This window comes from Pinus tabuliformis, chromosome 6 (genome assembly GCF_031772625.1).
Source record: "Pinus tabuliformis cultivar Carrire ecotype Pingquan chromosome 6, CPIR1, whole genome shotgun sequence".
NCBI lineage: Eukaryota > Viridiplantae > Streptophyta > Pinopsida > Pinales > Pinaceae > Pinus > Pinus tabuliformis.
This window is the reverse complement of record NC_142292.1, coordinates 555,583,931-555,605,634: the sequence shown is the minus strand read 5'-3', so window position 1 is coordinate 555,605,634 and position 21,704 is coordinate 555,583,931. Positions and strand designations below refer to the sequence as shown.

Below are 21,704 nucleotides of genomic sequence, written 5' to 3'. Positions count from 1 at the left end.
ATTTAGTAATTTTAACCATTTTCTTAATGACTCAATCTCAACAAATAGAGAGCAATTCTGATAACTTTGTAATTTTAACCATTTTCTTAACAACTCAATCTGATCGAATAGAGCGTGTCAAATTTGATTGAAGATGCAGGTTTTTAAATCGTATAAGAAAAGAGCTATGAAATACAAAATCGACATTGCTACTGCAAATTCGGACTCGAACAATATGCCAATGAAACCAGTTTTCGACCACTAATTGTTTCAGTACATAATGACAATGCTGGGAGAAATAAAATGAGAAAGTGATAATAGAGTTTTCCAAGGATAATAATTCATTAATAAACTCACTTTGCTAACCTACACCACCAATTAGGTCTTGAAATGTTTTTTTGCACATTTAGAAACAAAATCAATTTGATTCAATCTAGTAAGCAGTTGTTCTTGGGCGAAAGTCAACCATATATTTGGAATGTTGATTTAGTCCGACACCAAAATGAGATTAGTTGAATGGATTGGAAAAAAATCATGAGTAATATTCACCTGAAATTATGTGAGGAAAATAGAAAAAACATCTGTGGAATCATAAAATTCAATGAAAATAAAAGAAGTTAAATCATTTAGAAGGGAGTAGGAAGGTAAGGGCTAATTCACCCACCATTTCAAAGACAATGCCCTAGTTTTCATTTGGTGTGGAAACTTATTCAAATTCCTTGCCGGATTGCATTGTAAGACCACTTGATTTATTCTATAGAAGTTTTTAGTAGGTAGGAAAAAATCGGGGGTTGTCCTATAGAAACCACCTCCCTGTTTTGAAGTTGGTGTGAAATTTGGCTCTCCTGTAATTTATCATCGAAAAACTTAAACCTGTGTCATCACCAAAGAGGGAAAATCTTTGAAGTTGGTGGAGAAGCCAAATAGGGAAATTATGTGCTATTTTCCAGATGTGGCCCTAGAAACCACCAAAATACCAGTCAAGCCTATTTTTTAAAAGCGCTTCTCCAAAATATGTCATAGTAAAAAAAAAAATCATCCAAAGCTTTGTAAACCCATACAACTTGATAAAATAATAGTGGAAAAAAAAAACTGAGATATCTATGTCAAAACACGTGTCTATGTCTGTATCGATATATTGAAGATGAAACATCAAAGATCGCCTTTGTTACTCCAACAAATAGACCAATGTGCAATTTCAACCATATATTTTCCCTCAAGCATATAGGGGATGGACGCCATTACCTATGTGCCCTCTCATCCACCTCACCTGCTGGCATGGAGACACCATAGATGTCGTATAACAACTGGCCAGTGGGTCGTGCAATGTCTTGTGGTAGGTGGCTGCATTAAATACAAGTAGCTATGTGAGGTTTAGGGTTTCATCCACCATGTTTTACGCCATGTATTTGCAGCTCAATGTTATTTTGTTCATGTCTGATGTGTGGAAAATCCACTCTGTCGACGATGGCTCCTCACAGCTCCGGTACTAGCTCACTTTGTCTATCACTTTGTCGCTGCTCACCAGGCGATGTTGTTTGCAAGATTTCTTTAGTCATTTAAAGTTTATCACATGGTTGCTTGACCGTGCCTTCCATTGTCCTTTGCAGTTGTTATTTTTTGTTTAGGGTCGCGGGTGTGGTTGCATGATCTGTTTTGAGGGGGTTTAACACTACCGATGTTGTTGTTTGTTTTACACTGTCGAGGGTTTACAAATACCTGCCATGTTGTTTCATCCTCATGGCCTATTGTTTGGGAATGGGCCAATTGGAGATTCTATGTAGTTCGATGGTCGACATATAGGTTTCGAGGTCCATGAAAGTAATTATGCAAATTCATTGGTTTTTTTTCGAATTTCTTTTAGGTTTTTGCCCAAATTCTAATTTTTCCCTGTGTTTGCAAGTTTGTGTTGTAGGTAGTTGTTGCAGAAGAGGTATGGCGGGGTATGGGGGATGTTTGGACATGCTGGTGGCTTTTGCAACTCTCTCGGTAGCATTCTAAATCCTGCTAGCCACTGTGTTCTTCAACACTTAAATTCGATGTCTAAAATTTAGGAATTTAGCTATTGTGTTCTTCAACACTTAAATTTGTTGTCTGGAATTTGTGAATTTAGCTCTGGTTGCAGTGTTTTTATCTGCAATTTGGGAATTTAAAGGTTTTTCCCTACATTAATCAATCAGGATTTAAATTTGTTGTGAATTTTTTCCCTCTATTTAAATTTGTTGTGAATTTTTGCCCCTTGTTATGATGCTTTCCCTATGTTATGATTTATCTACTTGGTTGTAGCTTATATAGTCTTTCTTGTAGGGTTTAGGTTTTGTTCCTTTGTTCCTACTTTTGGGTTAATTCATTTGTTACACCATTAAGTTGGTGGGTAGGTGGGAAGATATATGGTAAGGGAGTATTTAGGCTTGGAATGTTACACTTTGTTTCGAATTTACACTTTGTTGATAAAGGTGGTTCCATTGGATGTTACACTTTCTCTGGAATTTGGAAGTTTGGGAATTTAAAAGTTTTCCCCTACATTAATCAAGCAAAAATTAAATTTGCTGCGAATTTCTAGCCTTTGTTACGATTTCTGCCCTCTGTTTAAGTTTGTTATGAATTTCTGCCCTCTGTTACAATTTCTACCCTTATTTGTAGCTTATATAGTCTTGCTTGTAGGATTCAAAATGCTCTGTTGCTATTTCTCATAAATTTAAGGTTTAGGGTTTGTTCCTTTTTCCCTGCTCCTGAGTAATCATTTGCTAAATTTTATCAATGACAAATGTTATGTGTTTAAAATTGAAGGTTGATGCTATATTTAATCATTTGATGAGAATGTTATAAGTTTCAACTACTAAATGCTTGATGCTAAAATGATTATGGTTAATCTACTACAAAATATAAATTTTCATATATTTTGTAACTAATTTTACATTTTGATTTTTTTTAAGTAATATGTATCAAAATATATTAAAATCTATGTTGTAATAGTTTTTGCAACTAGGGAATGTTGTTCCTCTTGAGCACTAGGTGAAATTGTGATTGGTATTATGTATTTGGGCTTCATGTATGGGGTTAAAGTGGGCTGCTTGCGAAAAGTACGTGACCCTATAATAAAGCCTCAATAATGGTTAGGATGGGATACTCGATTTATTCTACATACAGATCATGTTTGTAGCAAGGTAGTGGCAGTAGCAAGTGGATCAATGAGCTTGTTGATGATATTTGATGGCTTAGTTTACAACTTGTAGATTCATGCTTATAGAGTTATTTGTGAAACTTATAGGTAAGTGAGAGTTGGTTGGAGTTAAAAAGTAGCTTATATGGTGGTCAATGGGTGAAGTCTTTGACAGAGTGGTTACCAATATAATGTAGGTTATGGTCTATGTTGGTCAAGTGTCACATGCCAAATATATTGGATGTTTTTTAATGTAATAAAATTTTTGCCTATATTAAAAAATTATATTAGTGCATTGAGAGAAGTGCATTGGTCTTGCAATGCAAGGTGGATGAACCTCCATGTCTGTATGATGTATGTGGCTAAGCTAATTAAAAAAAATAACATCCAACATGTAATATCTCAAAATAAAGAAAGAAATGGCCATCCTTGTTCAGAAAGGAAATGCCAAGCATCTATTAGAGTCAACCTCTCATCCATTATTATTTATTTGGGTTTATTAAAATATTGTTTATCTCCTAGCATTAACAGAGGTTGTTTCAATCAATAAGCAAACTAGCAATCATGTATTTTATGTTATTGAGAGTGAACTAATAGTCATATCTTTTATGTTATTTAGAAACAAAATCATTTATCAGGTTTCTTTTATGTTATTGAGAAACAACGTCATTTTTCACATTTAAGCAATCCTCTAAAAACATTGGTTTGAAAAGTCACCAGCTGGTATTATCAAGTAGGTTATGTTGTTTCTTGATCCTCCAATTGAGTTCCGAGGTACCGAGAGCCTTCCTTGGCCATTGAGGCACTCTACCTTCTTTACAATCAGATTTAATCACAAGCATGCCTTAGGAGAATGTCATCAATATTATCTACATAGCTATTTTATAAAAATAATTAGGCCGATAGGCCTTCCTTTGGAACAGACTTTCGTCGTTCCTTTCTCTCTCGTGCTGACACGTGGACAGTTCTGCAATGGCGTTATGTGCTGACATGTGGAGAGTTCTGCAATCGCGTTTTTACTGTTTGTTTGTATTCTTTTCCGAGCGCGTGCACCGGTTTCTCAGGATCCTTCATTGCATTTACGGTGGAGATTGCTCGACCCTAATCCAACGGCTATGGGTAATTTGGAGGGTTTTACTATCCTCCCGGTTAGGTTCCTCGGTTCATTTTTCTCTTTCATCCTTCGTGCTAAGCTCTTCTCTCCTGCCATGGTGGATGGCTTGCTCTACAAACTTGTCACATGATGCAGCTAGTTCGTTCTGGGTCATGGTCGAAGGGTTCGTGCTCATGTTCGGAATTCATTCTACAGAGGCTCAGGTGAGGTGGTTCACATCTGCCGTTGTTCCTTTTCAGTTAACTCAGGAAGTATGTTTAGGGTTTGCTATACTATTTTTTCTGAACTGTTTGCCATCTGCAGGTTTGGAATATGGACGGGGCTGTGCCTTCGAGGTGCTTTTCAAAGGCTTTCACCCCCATCCACATAGGGATTGAGCTTCTATTGGCTACTCAGGTAAGCTCGAATGGCTCTCGTTCTGTCTTTTACTTTGAGGGTTAAGTCCTTTCTGCCTGAGGGTGTTTCACTCCATAGTGTTGTCATGCTTGAAGCTCTGGTCGTATGGAACCACCTGCGTCGAGCTGTGCACAGCGCTCCTTGTTAATCCCATGTTGGGTTATTTACTTTTGGACAAAATATAAATTATTAGGTGCATGCAAGGTTTAAGAGCAGCTGAGGCTGCACCCGCTTCTGGGTTGTAATTGATAAGGCAAGTCCAGGGTTCACCTTGCATGGGGTTTCTATAATCGTTTAATCTCCTTAGTGTTTTGCTACACAGCTTTAAAAACCATAATTGTTGTATATTTTCAAGGATTCTCTCAGTTAAACTTTGTATTATTGTACTGAAGTTCTATGAATGCAAAAGCTTGATTTTCTTTTTATTGTACAACAATTCCCTGTTGATGGTGGAAACGCTTATGAATTTCTCAGGAAAAGTTATTATTCTTTCTGTGTGTGGTTCTGTTAAAACTGCTTGCACTATGCGAATGCCCTTTACTTCTTACCTTCTCATTATTTCGTTACAAGCTATTTTGTCTTATGAGAATTATGTTTCTTTTAAAAAAAATTGTAAATATGTTCATGGGAACAGGGTAGCCTTTGGGCTCGAACCCTAGCCCCTTAAAGGTAGATAATCTGTTGCTATTTAGTCTCACAAGGGGTAAGCTGGATGAATATATATACTGTTTCTCACTTCAGGCTTAAGATTCACAAGTTTTTGGCCTGCTCTGGCTACGGCTTTGGAAAATTTACCCAGTCGAGTTTTGTTTGTGGATTTGTAGTTCTAACTTTCCAATAGCTGCATGTTCAATATACTTTCTACATGTTTTAAACTTTCTTTTTTTGATAATTACCCCTTTCTGTTTCTGGTATGTATGGATATATTTACGGAATTTCCATTTTCTTGTCTCTGATTTTGCTTGAGATTTTGGGTCATGTTTGCATAGCTTGATAATTTGCTTAACATTCACCTTAATTTAAAGAGAAGACTGCTACTACTCTGTAGATTAAGTTAAGATGCATTTAAATACATAGAATCGGCTACTTGAATGAAATACTCTTTCACACAGAATTACTTAAAAATCACTCATTTGTTTCCAAAAACTTCATGCAACTACTTACAGTTTTTCCTGTTTATAGTTTCACTATTTTATCTGTCTCAACCTATCTGGTTAGTTTTTCTTTTGCTACCATTAAGACTACGTTTTGTGAAACGTTCTTTACAGTCTTTACGTTCTTTACGGTAGAGCTCCAAGAGTTCCAGTGTCGAAAATGGTTGGCGATATTTCTCTTTTGAAAGGATATACGCAGATTACCTCTCGCGAGATTCAGACTGCTGTAAGACTGGCGCTTCCAGGGGAGCTCGCCAAGCACGCCATCTCAGAGAGTACCAAGGCTGTTACCAAGTTTACCAGCGCTTGAATTTGATATTTTTATTTTATTTAAATTCAATGGTGTCTTTTGACACCACATATGCTATGGAAAGCTTAACATATTCTTTGAGTTTAATCTTCTGTACCATTTAAAAAGAAATATTTTTAAATTATATATTCTTGTGTTTTTCCTTGTCTGATAGTTGGTTGGAGACAATGGTGGGAAAGTGGCTTTGTTGTTTTCAGGTTTTTCTTTCCCTGGTTACTTTAGGGTTAATTTCGATCTGAATGTTTGACATATTGATCTTTTCTGAAGAACTTGATTTCATTTTGCCTTCTGTGTTCGAGGTTTCAAAAAGTTTAACCGTTTAGATACCAAGTGGCTTAGATTACATCAACGCTGTTATGGTGGTTTTATGTTGGATTGGGCCAAGCGTGTTGGTTGAATAAATCAGGTTTTGTGATTGGATTTATTCTGTCGGTGTTGTTTGAATGTACCTTTCTGCAATCAATACAATCAGTGGATCGATGGTAAATCACTGCATTTTAAAAGGGGCTAAATGGCTATTGTAAAAATATACCTCTCATGAAATTTACTCTAGAATTCCTCAATGGTGGGGTTTGCAGCCTTATGCAGCAAAGAGTCTCGCATTTGCAGAGCTGATGCATTTTCAGTTTCTCTTGTTTTTTAATGGTGTAGTGTTTCAATCATCTATTATTACTATTGTGCTCAGTGTTTTGTGTTAAATTAGACTTGGTGTGAGATTGTGAGGTTATATCTGCATGTAGTTTGACCCCTGTAGGTTCATTTTTTCTTGGTGCTTGTAATGTTGAGAATGATTGTGTGTTAAGTTATTCTTATATTTGGAGGGCAGGGGTGGTGAAAAAATTTGAAGTGAGCATCTTCTGTTTCATTTGATGCAAGAGGTGGGCCCACAAGTTAATTAAATAACATTAACAATAACATGGGTTAATTGGTGTTGAGAATGATTATGTGCTAAGTTATTCTTATATTTGGAGGGTAGGGCCCAGGGGTGGTGAAAGATTTCGAAGTGAGCATCTTCTGCTTCATTTGATGATTTGATGCAAGAGGTGGGCCCATAAGTTAATTAAATACCAATAACAATAACATGTGTTGTTTCTTAATTTATCTGTTTTTGGATTGTAATGTATCCTGAAACCTAGCAATAGGTAACAAGCAGGCTACTAAGTGGAAATCTGGACAGAGAGAAGCCCAGGCGGCAAAATAAAAACCACACGTTGTTTTCAGTGAAAGGGAAAAAGCTAGCCTGGTATGTCACAGTGATGTTCTGCGAATCTTTAAATTTGTGAGGACAATAAATTAATAAATTGTGAATTTGATATAAATTTTTTAACAATGGGAAATTCTTTTTCAGAAGAAACAATGGAAAAACTTATCATTGTCAAACCAGCAGTGGATAGTTATTGCAGTGGACATAGTTATTGTAAGCTGACTTACTCATTTAGAAAACCATGTCAGAAGAAACAATGGGAAAACTTATCATTGTCAAACCAGCAGTGGATAGTTATCATTGTCAAACCAGCAGTCGATAGTTAGTGGATAGTTATCATTATCAAACCAACAGTCAATAGTTATTGCAGTGGACATAGTTATTATCAAATTACTTTCACTTCATGAATATTATTAATAATATATTAATTTTTTAATTTACAATTTTTTTAAATTTCCCTTGTACTTTATTTATATTACATCAATACCCACTCCCATTTATTGCTTTTCATTCCATTTCCAATTATTATTCTATGACTTTGGACTGCCACGTTGTTAAAAGCAGGTTGAAAAGAATAATGAAGAGACTAATGAACCGGCGTGTAGAAAGAGAAGAACTAGACGTGACAAGGAAACCCATATCGTTTAGGAACAATGAGAAGCTAAACGAACGGAAGAATCACTTATGGAATTGGAGTACTATCACACAATGTAAGCTTGAACATTGAGATTATGTAGTTATCATATACATTTAAATATGGGTACGTGTCTTTTATTTAAGAATTAATCGTGGTTATAGTTCAAGTTTATATACTTAAAGAAGAAATATTATGACTTTATATTTACATAAAGAAAATAGTTATTTTTATTTATGTGCACGTTCATATATTATATGTATTAGGAAGGATTGATTTTTAGAAAACCATGTCAGCTGGAATTACCTGAGAGTGATCAGTAACGGGACAGGCTAGGCTTTCACTCCCATTGCCCAAATATTTTCTAACAAAGACACTGCCAAAAAGACACGAGTCTATTTTTTCTCGGTTGAACTGGAATAGTGTGCTAATGGTGCTGCTGAGCCATCATTAATGATGGCAATAATTGAAGACACTTTAGTAGAGTATGGAAATCTAGAAGGCAGAGAACATAAATTCTCGGTTAATGATAAGTTTGTTAAATAACACGGGTTATTCCTTGTATGGTGTGACGTTAATAATGATTACAGATATAAACTAAATCCGTTTTGGTAAAAGCATCAGTGGTCGAAAAATTAGGGAGGATAAATCATGATGACGGTAGAGCTCCAAGAGTTCCAGTGTCGAAAATGGTTGGCGATATTTCTCTTTTGAAAGGATATACGCAGATTACGTAATTGATCTTAGTTAATTCGAATCTATATTATCTGGATTGGTAAGCCCAAATACAAGACTTGATTGCTTTTACGGTAATTTGAATCTACAATTTCTGGAGTAGTATTTGGCGGTTGTGAGGTTATCTCTGTTTGCAATTTCATGATTAAGCGTTACTGCTGTCTAGAGATACTTGTATGGTCTGATGTTAATAATGATTACATAGATAAACTAAATCCGTTTTCTTAAAGGCATCAGTGGTCGAAAAATTAGGGAGGATAAATCATGATCAGTGGCGTAGGGGATGTAACTGACTGACAGTAGCTTGTTTTTCGGTATGCGAGGTCAATCCTAGAAGTAACTCTTATAACCTTTCTAGCCACAACTTTGTCAGAATTATAATCCCACTGTAAACAACAAAACTCGTGATCCTTATTCAATCACCACACTCTCCTAGGAGATCAAAAGCACTAATATTCATGCTTCTGAGTTCTAGCACAAGATAAAATAAAACTGAGATCTCCTACAATATGAGCCAACTTCAAGGTTCATCTTTGTTGAAGTGGGTTTGGACGCTGGTGATTCTCTACTTAACATAGGTGAGTGTACTTGTCAAGATGATTAAAACCAAAATACCAAATCAGAATATTCGGTGAGGCATTTTCTTCCCATTGATTTTGGAATTTTCCTCACTGACTTAAAGAGAATCTCAACAAGAGTTGAATATAAGTGTTTCTGGAAGTGGAACTGAATCACCATTGACTTCCCATTTACTTTGGCAGGATTCCCCACCTGGGGCAAGCAACGCCTCAACCAAAATTGAACTTATATCTTTTTGCGAGTGGAATTGTTTCATTGTTGATTGAAAATGGATTTGACATGACTTTTTGTGGACCAATGTGGCTTGCAATTATGAAGGATACAACCATTATTTCTCTCTAGATTATATTGTAAATTGTTCTCTCATGTAGTTCTCACAAAGCACAATTTTCTATGTTTAATATGTTATGAGGATCCCTGTGTTTCACTTTCCATGGGGTTTTCAAATCCTTTAATGATTTCATGTTTATTGATGGCTTATCTCATTTGAATTTTATGTATGTAGATTCCCTTATTTCCTGGCAATAGATAAAATTGTTGATGAATAGTTTCACTTCTAATATCTTTTGTTGCCCAGCGTTATGCACTTGTTTTCCAACCATAGAAGGGGTTGTCATAGTAAATTATTCTCCTATTTTTATTCACCCATAGTAACATATCTACTATTTTTATTTACTAAATATAGGTTACTTAATGTTTATTTCATTTTAACTTGTTTGGAAGCAAATGTCTTTATTTTATAAATATCTCTACCTAGAAAATAACAATGCTAATTTTTTTTGTGCTTTGTTCCTCCATTTTTATGTTCTTGTAACACTACCATTCATTTGTCTCAATGAAGATGATATTTCCCTTAATTCCTTGTTAGTTAAGTGGATGCCAAAACATTATTGTTTCATATCATTGTTGGTTTACTGAACATCTTTCATGACATTGTTTGTCTGATCTCTGTGAAACCTATTACTAACATATGCTTTAATTCAATTAGGAAATGCATGGCATAAATTGACTTTCTAGAAACAATTAAAGTGGCCAATAAATTAATTGTTGAAATTTTGAATAAACCCCATGTCTAGAGTCAGAATGCCAAGTGCAAGAGTTAAAGGATATTGACACAGGTTCTTATTTATCCCTTGATTTTTTTTCATCATTTCATACAGTGAATATCTAGAGATGAATGAAATGTAATTTGTGTTCAATCTTTTAGATTCCTTCTCCTATTTTCAGGGTCTCACAGATAGAATTATAGTCGTGTATCATTTGATCCTCATTGGGGAATTCATTTCTGATTTACAATTTTTGTATTGTCGTGTATATAGGATTTTGATATCTGTTAAGAGTCAATACTATGTGGCATTGATGAACAAAGTGCAAGGAGTCTAAATGGATACAGAGTTGCAAATCAGATCATGTGCCTTGTCTCTTATTTTTTTCCTTACCATGTTTCCAGTCAGTGATTCTTATCATTGTGTAGATATAATAGTCAAGTTGTGACCTAAGTTCCTATTATCATCTTAAGTAGCATGTATCCACAAGGAGATTGTTGTCAAGATCATTTGAGTTGCTGCCAGTGGATCATTTCATATTAGCAGAAGAAATCCTACATGGTGCTACTTAATTCTCAAGAAGCACCAATCACCTCCTTACGGGTAGGAAATACTTTAACAACCTCTTATAAAGCTGTTGTTGAAATTTTTCAAAAATAAGTCCAGGAATTTGTTCTTTACCTAACCAAAATTGTAGGAGTTCGAACTGGTATTAAGTTCAGAGAAGCTAATTTAAATTTAAAAGAAAAGAATGAAAAACTTCTAAATATTGTGATGATTTTCTATATGAGTTTTGGGTTCCATAATTTATGATTTCAATCCAATTATTTTACAACACATTTATTATAACAAAAAAGAGGAAAAAAGAGAGGCCAAAATTTCTCAATAGGAAACATTTTACATGTAATGCTCTGTATCGGTGAGGGTATGTTTTCACTTGTGCAATAAGTAATGTGTGGAGCTGATTTGGAGGATTGGAATCGTTAACTTATTTTGAATATTCAAACAAAATCGCCAAACATATTCATTGTCACTTACAATGTTTCCTTTTTGGATGGCAACAGGTATGAATACATGCTACCTACGAAGGTTGTATGAGTGTTGCGAAGAAATTCAGCAACAAGAACTTACGCTACAAGATATGCAGACAAGGATCCTGCCACAACAATCAATGCCACTTTACCGTTTGCGCCCAACCATCAAGTTGTTAAAGAAAATAAGGGAAATACTTAAGATAACAATTCACATTCATGAAAGGGATGCACACAGGCAAATGCGCCATCAATTGCAGGAACAGCTCGCACAATATTGCACCACAATAAACACTCACTGGTGTTGCCGATGCCATGGCCCATCATGCATATATGATTAGCTGCTCATGCTCAATCACATCTCTACATAATAGAATGCTTTTATTGTACATATGTTTAAAAGCCAACAAATACTTTCATTGTATATATGTTTAGTTATATCTTTCCAAACAATTCTCCATGTCTACAGTGACTTGTCCCTGTCGACTTCAGGGTCTTCAGATTATTACGGAAGTTGAGCATTTTAGCTCTTGACCAAACTCTGTTGTTTTGTTCTCGTTTTGTTAAGATCTATTTATGCAAATCATGGAATTACAGTGTTTAAATTTCTCTTCATAGTTTACAGTGATTATATTCTCCACAGAGTTTTGTATGACTGTGAATGTAATCAGTAAATTGGTTGGGCGTTCTCTTTTCCTTGTAGTATACATATATGAATTTTGGTATTTTATGGCTAAACATTTGGTTTGAAATAGTTCTGCAACCATCTCTTGCATGTTCGGCATGTAAATAATTCCATTTCTGAAATCACAAAGGAATCTTCTCTGTGCAACAAATATGCATACAGTTTTTAGACAACAATGCCATTTCTTCCTCATCATGTTGACAATCCATTACATGCACATGATGTCTAAGGAGGCTTCTATATTCTTCCTTTCTATATGTTTTTAGGAAGATATGTTTTCTTTTGGGTTCATGAGTTGCAGCCATGAAATATCTTTGGGTATTGTTGTCAATGTTTTTCTCATAGATTTAATAGAGTCTTCTTTTGTGTTCTTCCCTTAGAGTTTCTATATTCTTCCTTTCTATATGTTTTTAGGAAGATATGTTTTCTTTTGGGTTCATGAGTTGCAGACATGAAATATCTTTGGGTATTGTTGTCAATGTTTTTCTCATAGATTTAATAGAGTCTTCTTTTGTGTTTTTCCCTTAGAACTGCCCTTTCTTGCTTTTCTCTTGGGGAATTAGTTTTTGAATCACGAAGTAGTTCTGTTTCCTCAATAGGATTTTGATACTGCTTTCTTCCCAGTATATTTCTGTATAATCAATTTCTAAATGAATTAATGGCATTTCATTCAGAAAACTGTTATATGATGTTTTGGCTTGAGAAACAGTAGTACCTATTGCCCTTTGTTTAGAGTTGGAGTGGCTTTGCTTGGGGCATAAAAGCCAACTCCACTTTGGTACCATTTTATTTGCCATTTTAGGAGATATTGGAAGAAAATTAACATATATTCATGGACTGAAAAGTAAAATATATTTTTCATTTTATCATCTGAGATATCGATCACCTTAGGAATCCAGATTATGCACCATTTCTAAATTTTTGTCTTTAGTGAAATCTTTTGACTTAACTATGTTGTAGTCTAAATGTGCTATGAAATGGTCCTTTTCCGGCTGCTTAAAGTAGCAAGAAGGGAAACCAGTATTTTTATCCCAAAATCCAGCAAGAATCGTTTTGGTTTTGATGGAATTGCACATATCAGATGTTAATTTTTACAATCTGTTTGCAGTAGAAGTGTTAAAGGGTGCCAAATCCATTTCTGCATTAAAACTAACAATTTTATTGATTCAAACTTGCAATTTTGACAAAGATTGACTGGCTCGATTTGGCTGATGGCAAACTGGAAAAGGATAAAAACATAGTGTTTAGCCTTCTTCCTTTGATATTCCCCTCAAAACCACTTTTGTGCAGAACAACAATAGAGAATGACAAATGTTACCTTTGTTTTGTTTAAGTTAGTCGATTGTGAAGTGCATTTCCATGTGTGGGTTTTCGTTCTACAACTAATGCTTTTGCATGGTAACTTTGGAAGATTCTCAGTTTAGGTGAAAACATAAAAGTCAGAGCCAATATTGGTATATGGAATAGTTACCTTTGTACAGGATGATATTTTTTCTTAATTTAAGAGATTAATTGTTATGAATATCTGTCATATCTATTTTCCCTGATGAGAGTTCACAGGAAATGTTGGAAAAGTTTCAAAATTCTACAGATTATACTAAAACAGATATACGATATCTGTTAGTACTGTTTCAAGAAACGTTTGCCTTGAAAGCATTAGTGGTAATATGATTCCCACAAGATGTCAGTCATGCAACTACCTTGATGTTCTATTGAATGTGGAAGAAGGAGCATTTTCAAAAGGGAAATGATCATCATGATCAAACCTGGACCACTATGTTTGACAAATTTTGAGCTTCGCTGTTTAGTCTTTCAGTGAACACAATTGATTAAGAAGCTTGCTTGACTGAAAAGCGTGACATATATTGGACCCGACCCTGAATAAGGGGTTTTGTATCTCAAGATCGAGTTCCAAACTCTTTTTCCTTCTGTCTTCAATAACAGTAGTGGCATCTACCTGTTTTCCATGACAGCAAAGGTCACTGATCAGAAAATTGTAAGTACCAATATGTGGCACCAACTTATTCTTTAAGATAGCATCCAAAATCTCAATCTCTCTGCTGAAGTCAACTATTTATCAAGAAGGTTTCAATATATATTTTGTTGCACCTATAATAAAATTCACAGCATTGAGAAAGCCTAAACTACATGCAATGGCTTGTGTAATTGAAGTTGCTACCTGTAATCAACAGTCCCACATGCATTTCTTCCTTTCCTCTAAATGTTACTGAAATGGCATCCTTGGCCTTGTTCATGTCCCAACAGATGTAGTTTATAGAGGTCTTATCTTCATCCATCATTCACAATATTTGACCAAAGTGAGTTCCATCCGTCTTAGGTTAGCGGCAAATTGGAGGGCTTGCTGCAATGTTGACCCAGGTTCAAACTTCAAAACCCAGCAAGCTTGCTCCTCTGGACCGTGATAAAGCATTCACCCACTCATTTTAGAGCTCTGGGTAGTGTTAATGCGGCAATTCTGGGTCTGTACTAAAGTGGAAGTGCTGTTAATGGTGGTCCTCTTGCTAATGCAGTCAAAGCCCTTAATTGACTCTCTGTAGCTGAAGATTTTCGTGCTGTAATGCCGATATTGAAAGAAGGTACATAGCGTCTCCAGGGGTTATGTTCCTTATCCTTTATGTTAAATAGTCAAAAGTAAAACACAAGAAAATGGGGAACCAATGAAGTTGACCAAAGAAATGAAGAAATGGGTATTGCAAAAGAAGAGGGTGTACACAAGCCATGTCATTTTATAAGCTGCTAGTATTAAAAATAAATAAAAATTGTAGTTATATCCTTCCAGGATTTAACAGGGTTTAAGAAAAATGCCATTTCCAAGAGTGCAAATATAATGAAAAAAATTCAAAAAGATATATTTAACATACCTGGCCTTGAAAGTATCGGTTTTGCTATCATAACTAAGCTCTGCGTCGTAACAAGATAGCATAAACCCAACATGTCCACGCTGCACAAAATGAAATCATCATGAATTAGGCCAACTCATATATCATTCTAATACCTGTCTCATGTTTTCCTTAAAACCCACTATTTCTCCAGAAATCATTGAAATCAAGCAAATTTAAATGAAATCTAGCAAAAAATACAACTATGTTTGTCATTATTATTGGTAAGGTTTAAAAAGGCATGTGACTACTTGTACAAGGCACCAAGCTTCACAAGAAAATCTATATTGACCTTATAATTTTGTAAGATAATTAGAAACAGTGGCCTTATATTTTGATAATTTAGCAAGCAACCAGCAACATTTTGTCATTCATTCCCAGCCCTCAGAATTCCTTGCCTCAGGCCAAGAGGCTATTTACAGAATTTTGGTACCTACCTCGCGATTGTACACCTGAGCTAGAAACCAAAATTTACCACTTTCAAGTGCCAGATACCACGCCATCACTGAATCACTGGGTGGGCCGCTTTTGCCTCCTTTGTTAATCTCTGGCCGTAATCTCAACCACGAAAATTGCCAAATGCAAGACAGGGACCTCAACCAGGCGTTAACTTTGCAGCCATCTAACACCCCTGTCTCATTACTCATTGTAACAGTCCATTGCCATTCACGGTAGGCTGCAGGACCAATAACCTTCCCCCATTTTGCTTTCAAACGAGGTTCCCACAGGTGATTGCTCCTACACCTCTCCCTTAGATCTCCGCAAACACATGCCATGTTACATAGGCTGGCAGGTGAAAGCCTGCTTAATATGCCTTCCAGTGCCAATTCAGGTAGATCTAAAATAGAAAAGTCTTTTACTTCTTCTACATTGTCTACTTTTTGAATACATTTTCTCTTCAAACCCGTTGGAGCAGACATTTTTACCAAGCTCCTCTTTCTGGTAAACTCCAGAAGCAGCTGCAACAGTCCCACACCGGACCCAACTGGAAAAACATTCATCTCATTCTTAGGCCAGCCTTTGACCCACAACAATAAAGGATGAAGGAATAGAGATTGAGATACTAATAGAAAAGAGAGGCAGGATATCAAGAAGAAAAACATTAGATTAGTTAAGATAGACAAGGGTGAGGCCCAACAAAGAGTTTAAAATTTAGACTAGTACATGTGGATCAATCACTGTGTGAACACGTCAGAAAAGAAAAAATAAAAACTCTTGTTATACTTTAGAGAACCCAGAATACACAAATTATATTTAAAATCGGATCTGCACTGGACCTTGAGAAAGATATGCCCATGTAAACGAACTCAGGTCTCTAAACAGATAAGTCCTTCAATCCAGAGACCTGCAATGGTGTTTATAACCCAAGCTTACAAGAACATTTCTCAACTATGTTATAGGACCATCTCTCAGCAGATTATTCACCCCAGAGCCCAAACAGAATCCCATACATATGATGGCATGTAGCACTGCGAAAACTGGTTTTAAGCCTTGAACTATCAATACCAAGACAACTTGACTGCGAAGTGGATATTAAAAACAAATAAACAGCATCTCATAGGGCTTTGACCAATCCAAACCCAGTAAGAATGTTGAGTCCATGGACTCGTGGCCAATGCCAAGCAGGAGATTCACTGTAGGGATTCTGCACCTGACAGCCCGCAGATATTATGGGGTTTGTATATTGGGTATTGCATTGATTTTATTTGGACTCTACTGGCCCTCATAAAAACTGGACCTGTGTAAAAGCCCTCAATGTAAAACTGCTTGCATTAATATGATCATATAACCTCTTGGATGGGTACCCGTCCCGCTTGCAAAGAGGTTGGTATAATCTTATCTAATCAGATTGAATGAATGATACCTTCCTCGCCCCATCAAGTTAAGAAGTACAGACAGGCAGTCCCAATTAACAACAAAAAGTGAAAAGCAAGCAGGAGATGGTGAGGCCGGGGATGTGTACCCCGCTCACATTACATACAGAAATAGACCACCTGCTACAACAACATACACAGCAGTTACTCTTCTTTCTCAATGGAGATCAGGAGAAGGTTAATTGAAATAAGTGGGTTTCACTCAATTTTTATCGTCCACTTACCCATTTAAACCAATGCCTCCTCCCTGTCCCTGTGATTCTTTCAATAACCGAGATGCTGAGCAACCAATCCAACTCCACGTTCTTCACAAAAACATTGAATCTATGCACAAGCTGATGGACAGAATCGTACCTCTTGCCATATCTGCACAAGATTGAAAGAAAAGTATTACAAACTTTCACTGAATGCAATTTTTAACCGACCTCTTCAATACCCCCATACATAATTATCTATTCCCATTCATATTGCAACAGTACATGCTAGAAGGCGGTCATGAATGCGATTCTAACACAAAGCTAGAAAACCCAATCAGACACAGATAAGATAAGAAGAGATCTCAACTATCAAAACCATTTGAATAAATCACATCACAGACCTGACAGCGTTCTCCGCAAACTGTAGAGACTTGGGATTGGTTCCCAAGATTTTAACGAAATTGGACTCCAAGTTCTGGATTTTGTCAGTGACCATATCAATATACCCCGTTTCTTCAAACGACCTGGCAGCAGATACAGATACGGCCAGCAAAAACAAAGTGCTCAGAAAATCATTTAAATGATACAAAAAAGTGGAAGGGATGTCGCTGTCATATCATCTAACTGTTGTATGGAGAATGGTCATATGACATTTCTTCTTATCAACTGCAATGTCCATGTTCACAAAAGCACATACAACAAATGATAGTTGTAGGTTATGATTTGCAGTGTCTGAATGATATACTACTCCATAATCAAAGAGAAGATCCACAAGGAGAGGTGGTTAAGGCATCATGGCTTCAACTAGACACAATGTTGTGAAAAGTCAAAGACGATATGGACCCATAGATTGAGAATTATTTTTGTAGTTGACATAAGAAAATTTCGACATCAAAATATGGATCAGTTTACTGGAGTCTTTGTAAGGCCACTGGAAGTTTGCAGCTGAAGATAACAAGGAACATTCTCTAATGAAACTAAGCTTCCACACTCCAAACTCCAATACCATGTTTGTTGAGGACATTGCTATGTGTGGTTATGTGGAGATTCAACTAAATAAAGATGTACAAGAAGGATTGCTGACGAAAAATTCCATAATACTTCTGTAAGGAATGCGAGTGCAAGTTTTGGGGGCATCAAACTATTTTGGGTGTCTGTGAGTGTGCAGATTTGGGTAAATGTGGAAGACTAAAGCGTTGTTGCAGTATACCTTTTTGGGTTTCCTGCATTGATAATCTAGCGAGCCAATTTTTATTTTGTCTGGAATCTATAGTTCAACTTTATATATGCTTGCCTATCTATAGAGGTTTCCTCCTTTTAATAATCCTATCGGCCTCTCTTTGTACCTTTTGGGACAATAGCTAGTTTATTCATTGACAATTTAATCCACGGATCACAGAAAATATTACAAGTGTCAAGCATTCCATACAAAGATGAATATGAATACCATTTAAAATCAAAAGAAGTATTCCACATGATTTGGTTGACAATGATACAAGCACGGTATCTTTGTGAAGTCTTTCCACATGAGTGGAAGATCTCATGTCATCTATACCACTTATTTATTACTAACAAAATTACATCTAATTACTAAAAATAAATGATTGCAAAATATGGCGAATCGGGCTTCTCTAACTGCAGTTATTAATTAATACCAAGAATTACGTGGCAGCCCATCTCTAAATTCTGTATTTCACACTAACCGGAGAAAACGGACCGCTATTTCAGACAACCGTAACAAACTATATATATTTTGGGTCTCCGTGCCGGTATGGATGTTAAGGCTCCTTGTACATATATTGAGTGGCCTCAACCATCATAGTGTGTATTGCCGGCATTGCTCAGGGAAGTCATTTTTTGACGAACAGATAAGCGGGAAAAGATTGATAATTGATAGTCAATGGAGGGCAAAAAGGTTTATAATGCGATACTTTCCGTGCTCATTCTGTTCATGCTCATTCTCAATCATGCTGCTGCTGCAGGGCAATCTGGCAACCGACATGTGGATCAGCGTCGGTTGAATAGCCCCGATTCTCCATGGAATGAAGAGAAACCCAGAGGACCAGTGCCGCCCTCCGGCCCTTCACAGTGTAAAAATTATGGGCAAAACCCACAGTGTCCACCACCGCCCCCGGCTCCGTGAAAACATAATTCCTCCATCATTAAAGTCGTCCTGGAGTTTCAAGTATCTATGCGTCCATTTCAAATATGACACATAATACTTTAGTTTTCTTTCTTTGATGGTCTTAAATAAGAATTCCCCTCGAAAATGTATTTTCAGTGGAATGTTTGGTTTGAAGTAATTTTTATATTGAAAATGTATTCCTATTCTACTTTCTTTTACGTTCAGCTATCTTTGTGTCATGCATAAAAATGTCCAAGTGATTATTTTCGGTGGAATCGGTCCGTCGAATTAATTTCAAATAAATTTTGTTGTATTTTCTTTTCTTTAAGCTCATAAATCTATTATAAAATTTATCCAGAGAAATTTGATCTTGTGAACCTTATAATAAGTTTGAATAAGAATAAGATTTGAGAGTAGAAAGCGTCAAACTATCCAGCCATTCTTAACCAATTTTAACCAATTTCTTAACCGCTCAATTTCAACGAATAGATTGTCGAATGTTATTGAAGATGCACATTCTAAATCACATAAGAAAAAAGCTATGAAATAAAAAATGTACATTGCCGCACTCGAACAATATGTGAATGACAAACAGTTTTTGACCCATTACATAGTTACAATGCTTGGATAAATAAAATGAGAAAGTGATAATGGCCTTTTCAAGGATGATGCTTCAATAATAAACTCACGTTGCGAACCTACACCACCAATTATGTCTTGAAATGTGTTTTTGTTCACATTTAGAAACAAAATCAATCTGATTCAGTTTAGTAATCCGTTGTTCTCATGCGAAGGTCAAAAATATATTTGGAATGTTGATGTAACTGGATACCAAAATGAGATTAGTGGAATCAGTAGGAAAAAAATCATATGACTAATATTGACCCAAAATTGCGTGAGGAAAATAGAATAATCACTCATGGGATCGTAAAATTCAATTAAATGAAAGGAAGCTGAATCCTTTTGAAGGGAATAGTAGGTTGTTAAAGGCTAATTCACCCGCCATATCAAACACAATGTTTTAGTTTTCAATTCATGTGAAAAATTATTCAGATCCTTGATGAAATTTGGTTCTCCTCAAATTTATTGAAATTTGGTTCTCCTCAAATTTATCATGGAAGAACTTAAACCTGTGTCATCGCCAAAAAGGAAAAATCATTTGCACTCTATGGTGGAGAAGCCAAATAGAGAAATTATGTGCTACCGTTCACATGTGGCCACAGAAATGACTAAAATACAGTCAAACATATCATAATAATATTTGACAAATGATGTATATCCTGGGTGGTTAGGATCCTTTAAGGATAATCTCTCCACCTGAGTTCCAGTCAAACGAGACATGACTATATTGAATGATCCTGTAAAAAAGATTCTATTTGAAAAAAATAATAGTAACAATAATAAATAAATGAAGGACCATAATAAGATATAAAAAAATTAAAAAAACCACCTGAAACTTTGTAAACCTATGCAACTTACAACCTATGCAACTCGATAGAATCACAATCAAAAAAAGAGAGTAAAATATCTTAGTCAAAACACGCCTCCATGTTCCTATGGGCCTATGTTACTCTAACAAAAAGACCAACGCGCAATTTCGCAAAGGACGAGACTAGCTATATTTGCCCGTCAAGCTTTCATACGTCAGATATTACTGGGGAGTGCCTCTATAGATAAAAGCATGAAAATATGGTTTATAGGCAATGAAAGTGTTGAAGAGGAAGCTCTAGGACCAAATTCTATCACTTATAAATTTTTATGTTATGTATTAATAATATATAAATTTTACGTCACAATGGTTGCATTGGTTTTAAATAGTTTTTCCTCCACAAAGTAATTACGTTTATATTTGGTTATATTTTTTTTTTATTACTATTAATTTGTTTTAAACACATTGACTATTCAAATGTATTTTACATTTACTGCAATTATTATTACTTTGTTTTCAAGATTTTATTTTTTAACGGGAGATTTTGGTTTTAAAGTTTTTATTAGATTTTTATGTTTGCTATGATTTCACTAAAAGATTTTAGTATGAAGGGTTGTGAGTTGGACACATATTCAGACAATTGAGAAACTTTTAAGATATTTTATTTTAAAACTTTGCAATTTTTGAATATTTTCTATGATGAAGTACTTGAACAGACAAATTCCAAGGTGGAATTTTATTACTATGTTCTTTTGAAGTTTGTTTTAGTTTAGATGTTTTTTGGAATAATTTATTTATTTTAAATGAGGTAGGCTTTAAAATTAAAATAGGTGTAATTTTTGGATATGCTAGTGATGGGTGTGGATTAATTAACATTATTTACTTTTAAGGGTCGTAATTTTTTATGTCAGTTTAGCATATATGCTTTTAAAGGGACTAATTAGCATTATTTATTTTTAATAAAGTAAATTTTAAAAGTGATGTAAAGAGAAGTTTAAAAATAAAATTTAGAGATTAAACACTTACCACAAAGGATTGGTTTTTCAATGTTAAGATATCCTTTTTCTATTTTTCTTCACATTAATATTCTTTTTCTATTTTTATTGAGATTTGCATTGCATTGTTTGCTCTTCTCAAATATTCGTTCGT

General features: G+C 35.3%; 2 protein-coding genes across 9 annotated transcripts; one reads left to right on the top strand and one right to left on the bottom strand.

The window, feature by feature from the left end:
• Positions 1-4,099: 4,099 nt before the first annotated feature.
• LOC149259724 (uncharacterized) lies at positions 4,100-11,950 on the top strand. 4 transcript variants are annotated; one of them, XR_016257824.1, is made up of 4 exons: positions 4,100-4,459; positions 4,560-4,652; positions 7,885-8,030; positions 11,379-11,950. XR_016257824.1 is itself a non-coding variant. In XM_089419062.1 (3 exons), the coding sequence occupies exons 1-3, from the start codon at positions 4,115-4,117 to the stop codon at positions 11,382-11,384; spliced, it is 444 nt and encodes a 147-aa protein (XP_089275188.1). In that variant the 5' UTR covers positions 4,100-4,114; the 3' UTR covers positions 11,385-11,950. The 4 variants fall into 4 exon arrangements, 3 of the variants coding, with proteins under 3 accessions (XP_089275188.1, XP_089275182.1, XP_089275176.1); XM_089419062.1 differs by lacking the exon at positions 7,885-8,030; XM_089419056.1 differs by lacking the exons at positions 7,885-8,030; positions 11,379-11,950 and adding an exon at positions 5,921-6,265.
• A 2,426-nt stretch (positions 11,951-14,376) lies between these two features.
• On the bottom strand, positions 14,377-17,245 carry LOC149259723 (F-box protein At2g32560-like). 5 transcript variants are annotated; one of them, XM_089419038.1, is made up of 4 exons: positions 17,029-17,245; positions 15,368-16,924; positions 14,913-14,992; positions 14,377-14,603 (listed from the first exon to the last, which is right to left on the bottom strand). In XM_089419038.1, the coding sequence occupies exons 2-4, from the start codon at positions 16,031-16,033 to the stop codon at positions 14,462-14,464; spliced, it is 888 nt and encodes a 295-aa protein (XP_089275164.1). In that variant the 5' UTR covers positions 16,034-16,924; positions 17,029-17,245; the 3' UTR covers positions 14,377-14,461. The 5 variants fall into 5 exon arrangements, with proteins under 5 accessions (XP_089275164.1, XP_089275173.1, XP_089275174.1 ...); XM_089419047.1 differs by having other exon boundaries at positions 15,368-15,915; XM_089419048.1 differs by having other exon boundaries at positions 14,378-14,603; positions 15,368-15,915; positions 16,208-17,244.
• Between the last annotated feature and the right edge of the window lie 4,459 nt (positions 17,246-21,704).

What these genes read in the sequence shown, in the direction of transcription:
- LOC149259723 (XM_089419038.1), bottom strand. Translation starts at nt 16,033, where the DNA reads ATGTTTTTCTTCTTGATATCCTGCCTCTCTTTTCTATTAGTATCTCAA. An exon ending in CTCAGGTGTACAATCGCGAG is followed by an intron (nt 14,993 to 15,367) that starts GTAGGTACCAAA and finishes CATTTTGTGCAG; the next exon opens with CGTGGACATGTTGGGTTTAT. An exon ending in ACCGATACTTTCAAGGCCAG is followed by an intron (nt 14,604 to 14,912) that starts GTATGTTAAATA and finishes TCGGCATTACAG; the next exon opens with CACGAAAATCTTCAGCTACA.
- LOC149259724 (XM_089419050.1), top strand. Translation starts at nt 4,115, where the DNA reads ATGGCGTTATGTGCTGACATGTGGAGAGTTCTGCAATCGCGTTTTTAC. An exon ending in TTCATTCTACAGAGGCTCAG is followed by an intron (nt 4,460 to 4,559) that starts GTGAGGTGGTTC and finishes TGCCATCTGCAG; the next exon opens with GTTTGGAATATGGACGGGGC. An exon ending in AGCTTCTATTGGCTACTCAG is followed by an intron (nt 4,653 to 4,747) that starts GTAAGCTCGAAT and finishes TCATGCTTGAAG; the next exon opens with CTCTGGTCGTATGGAACCAC.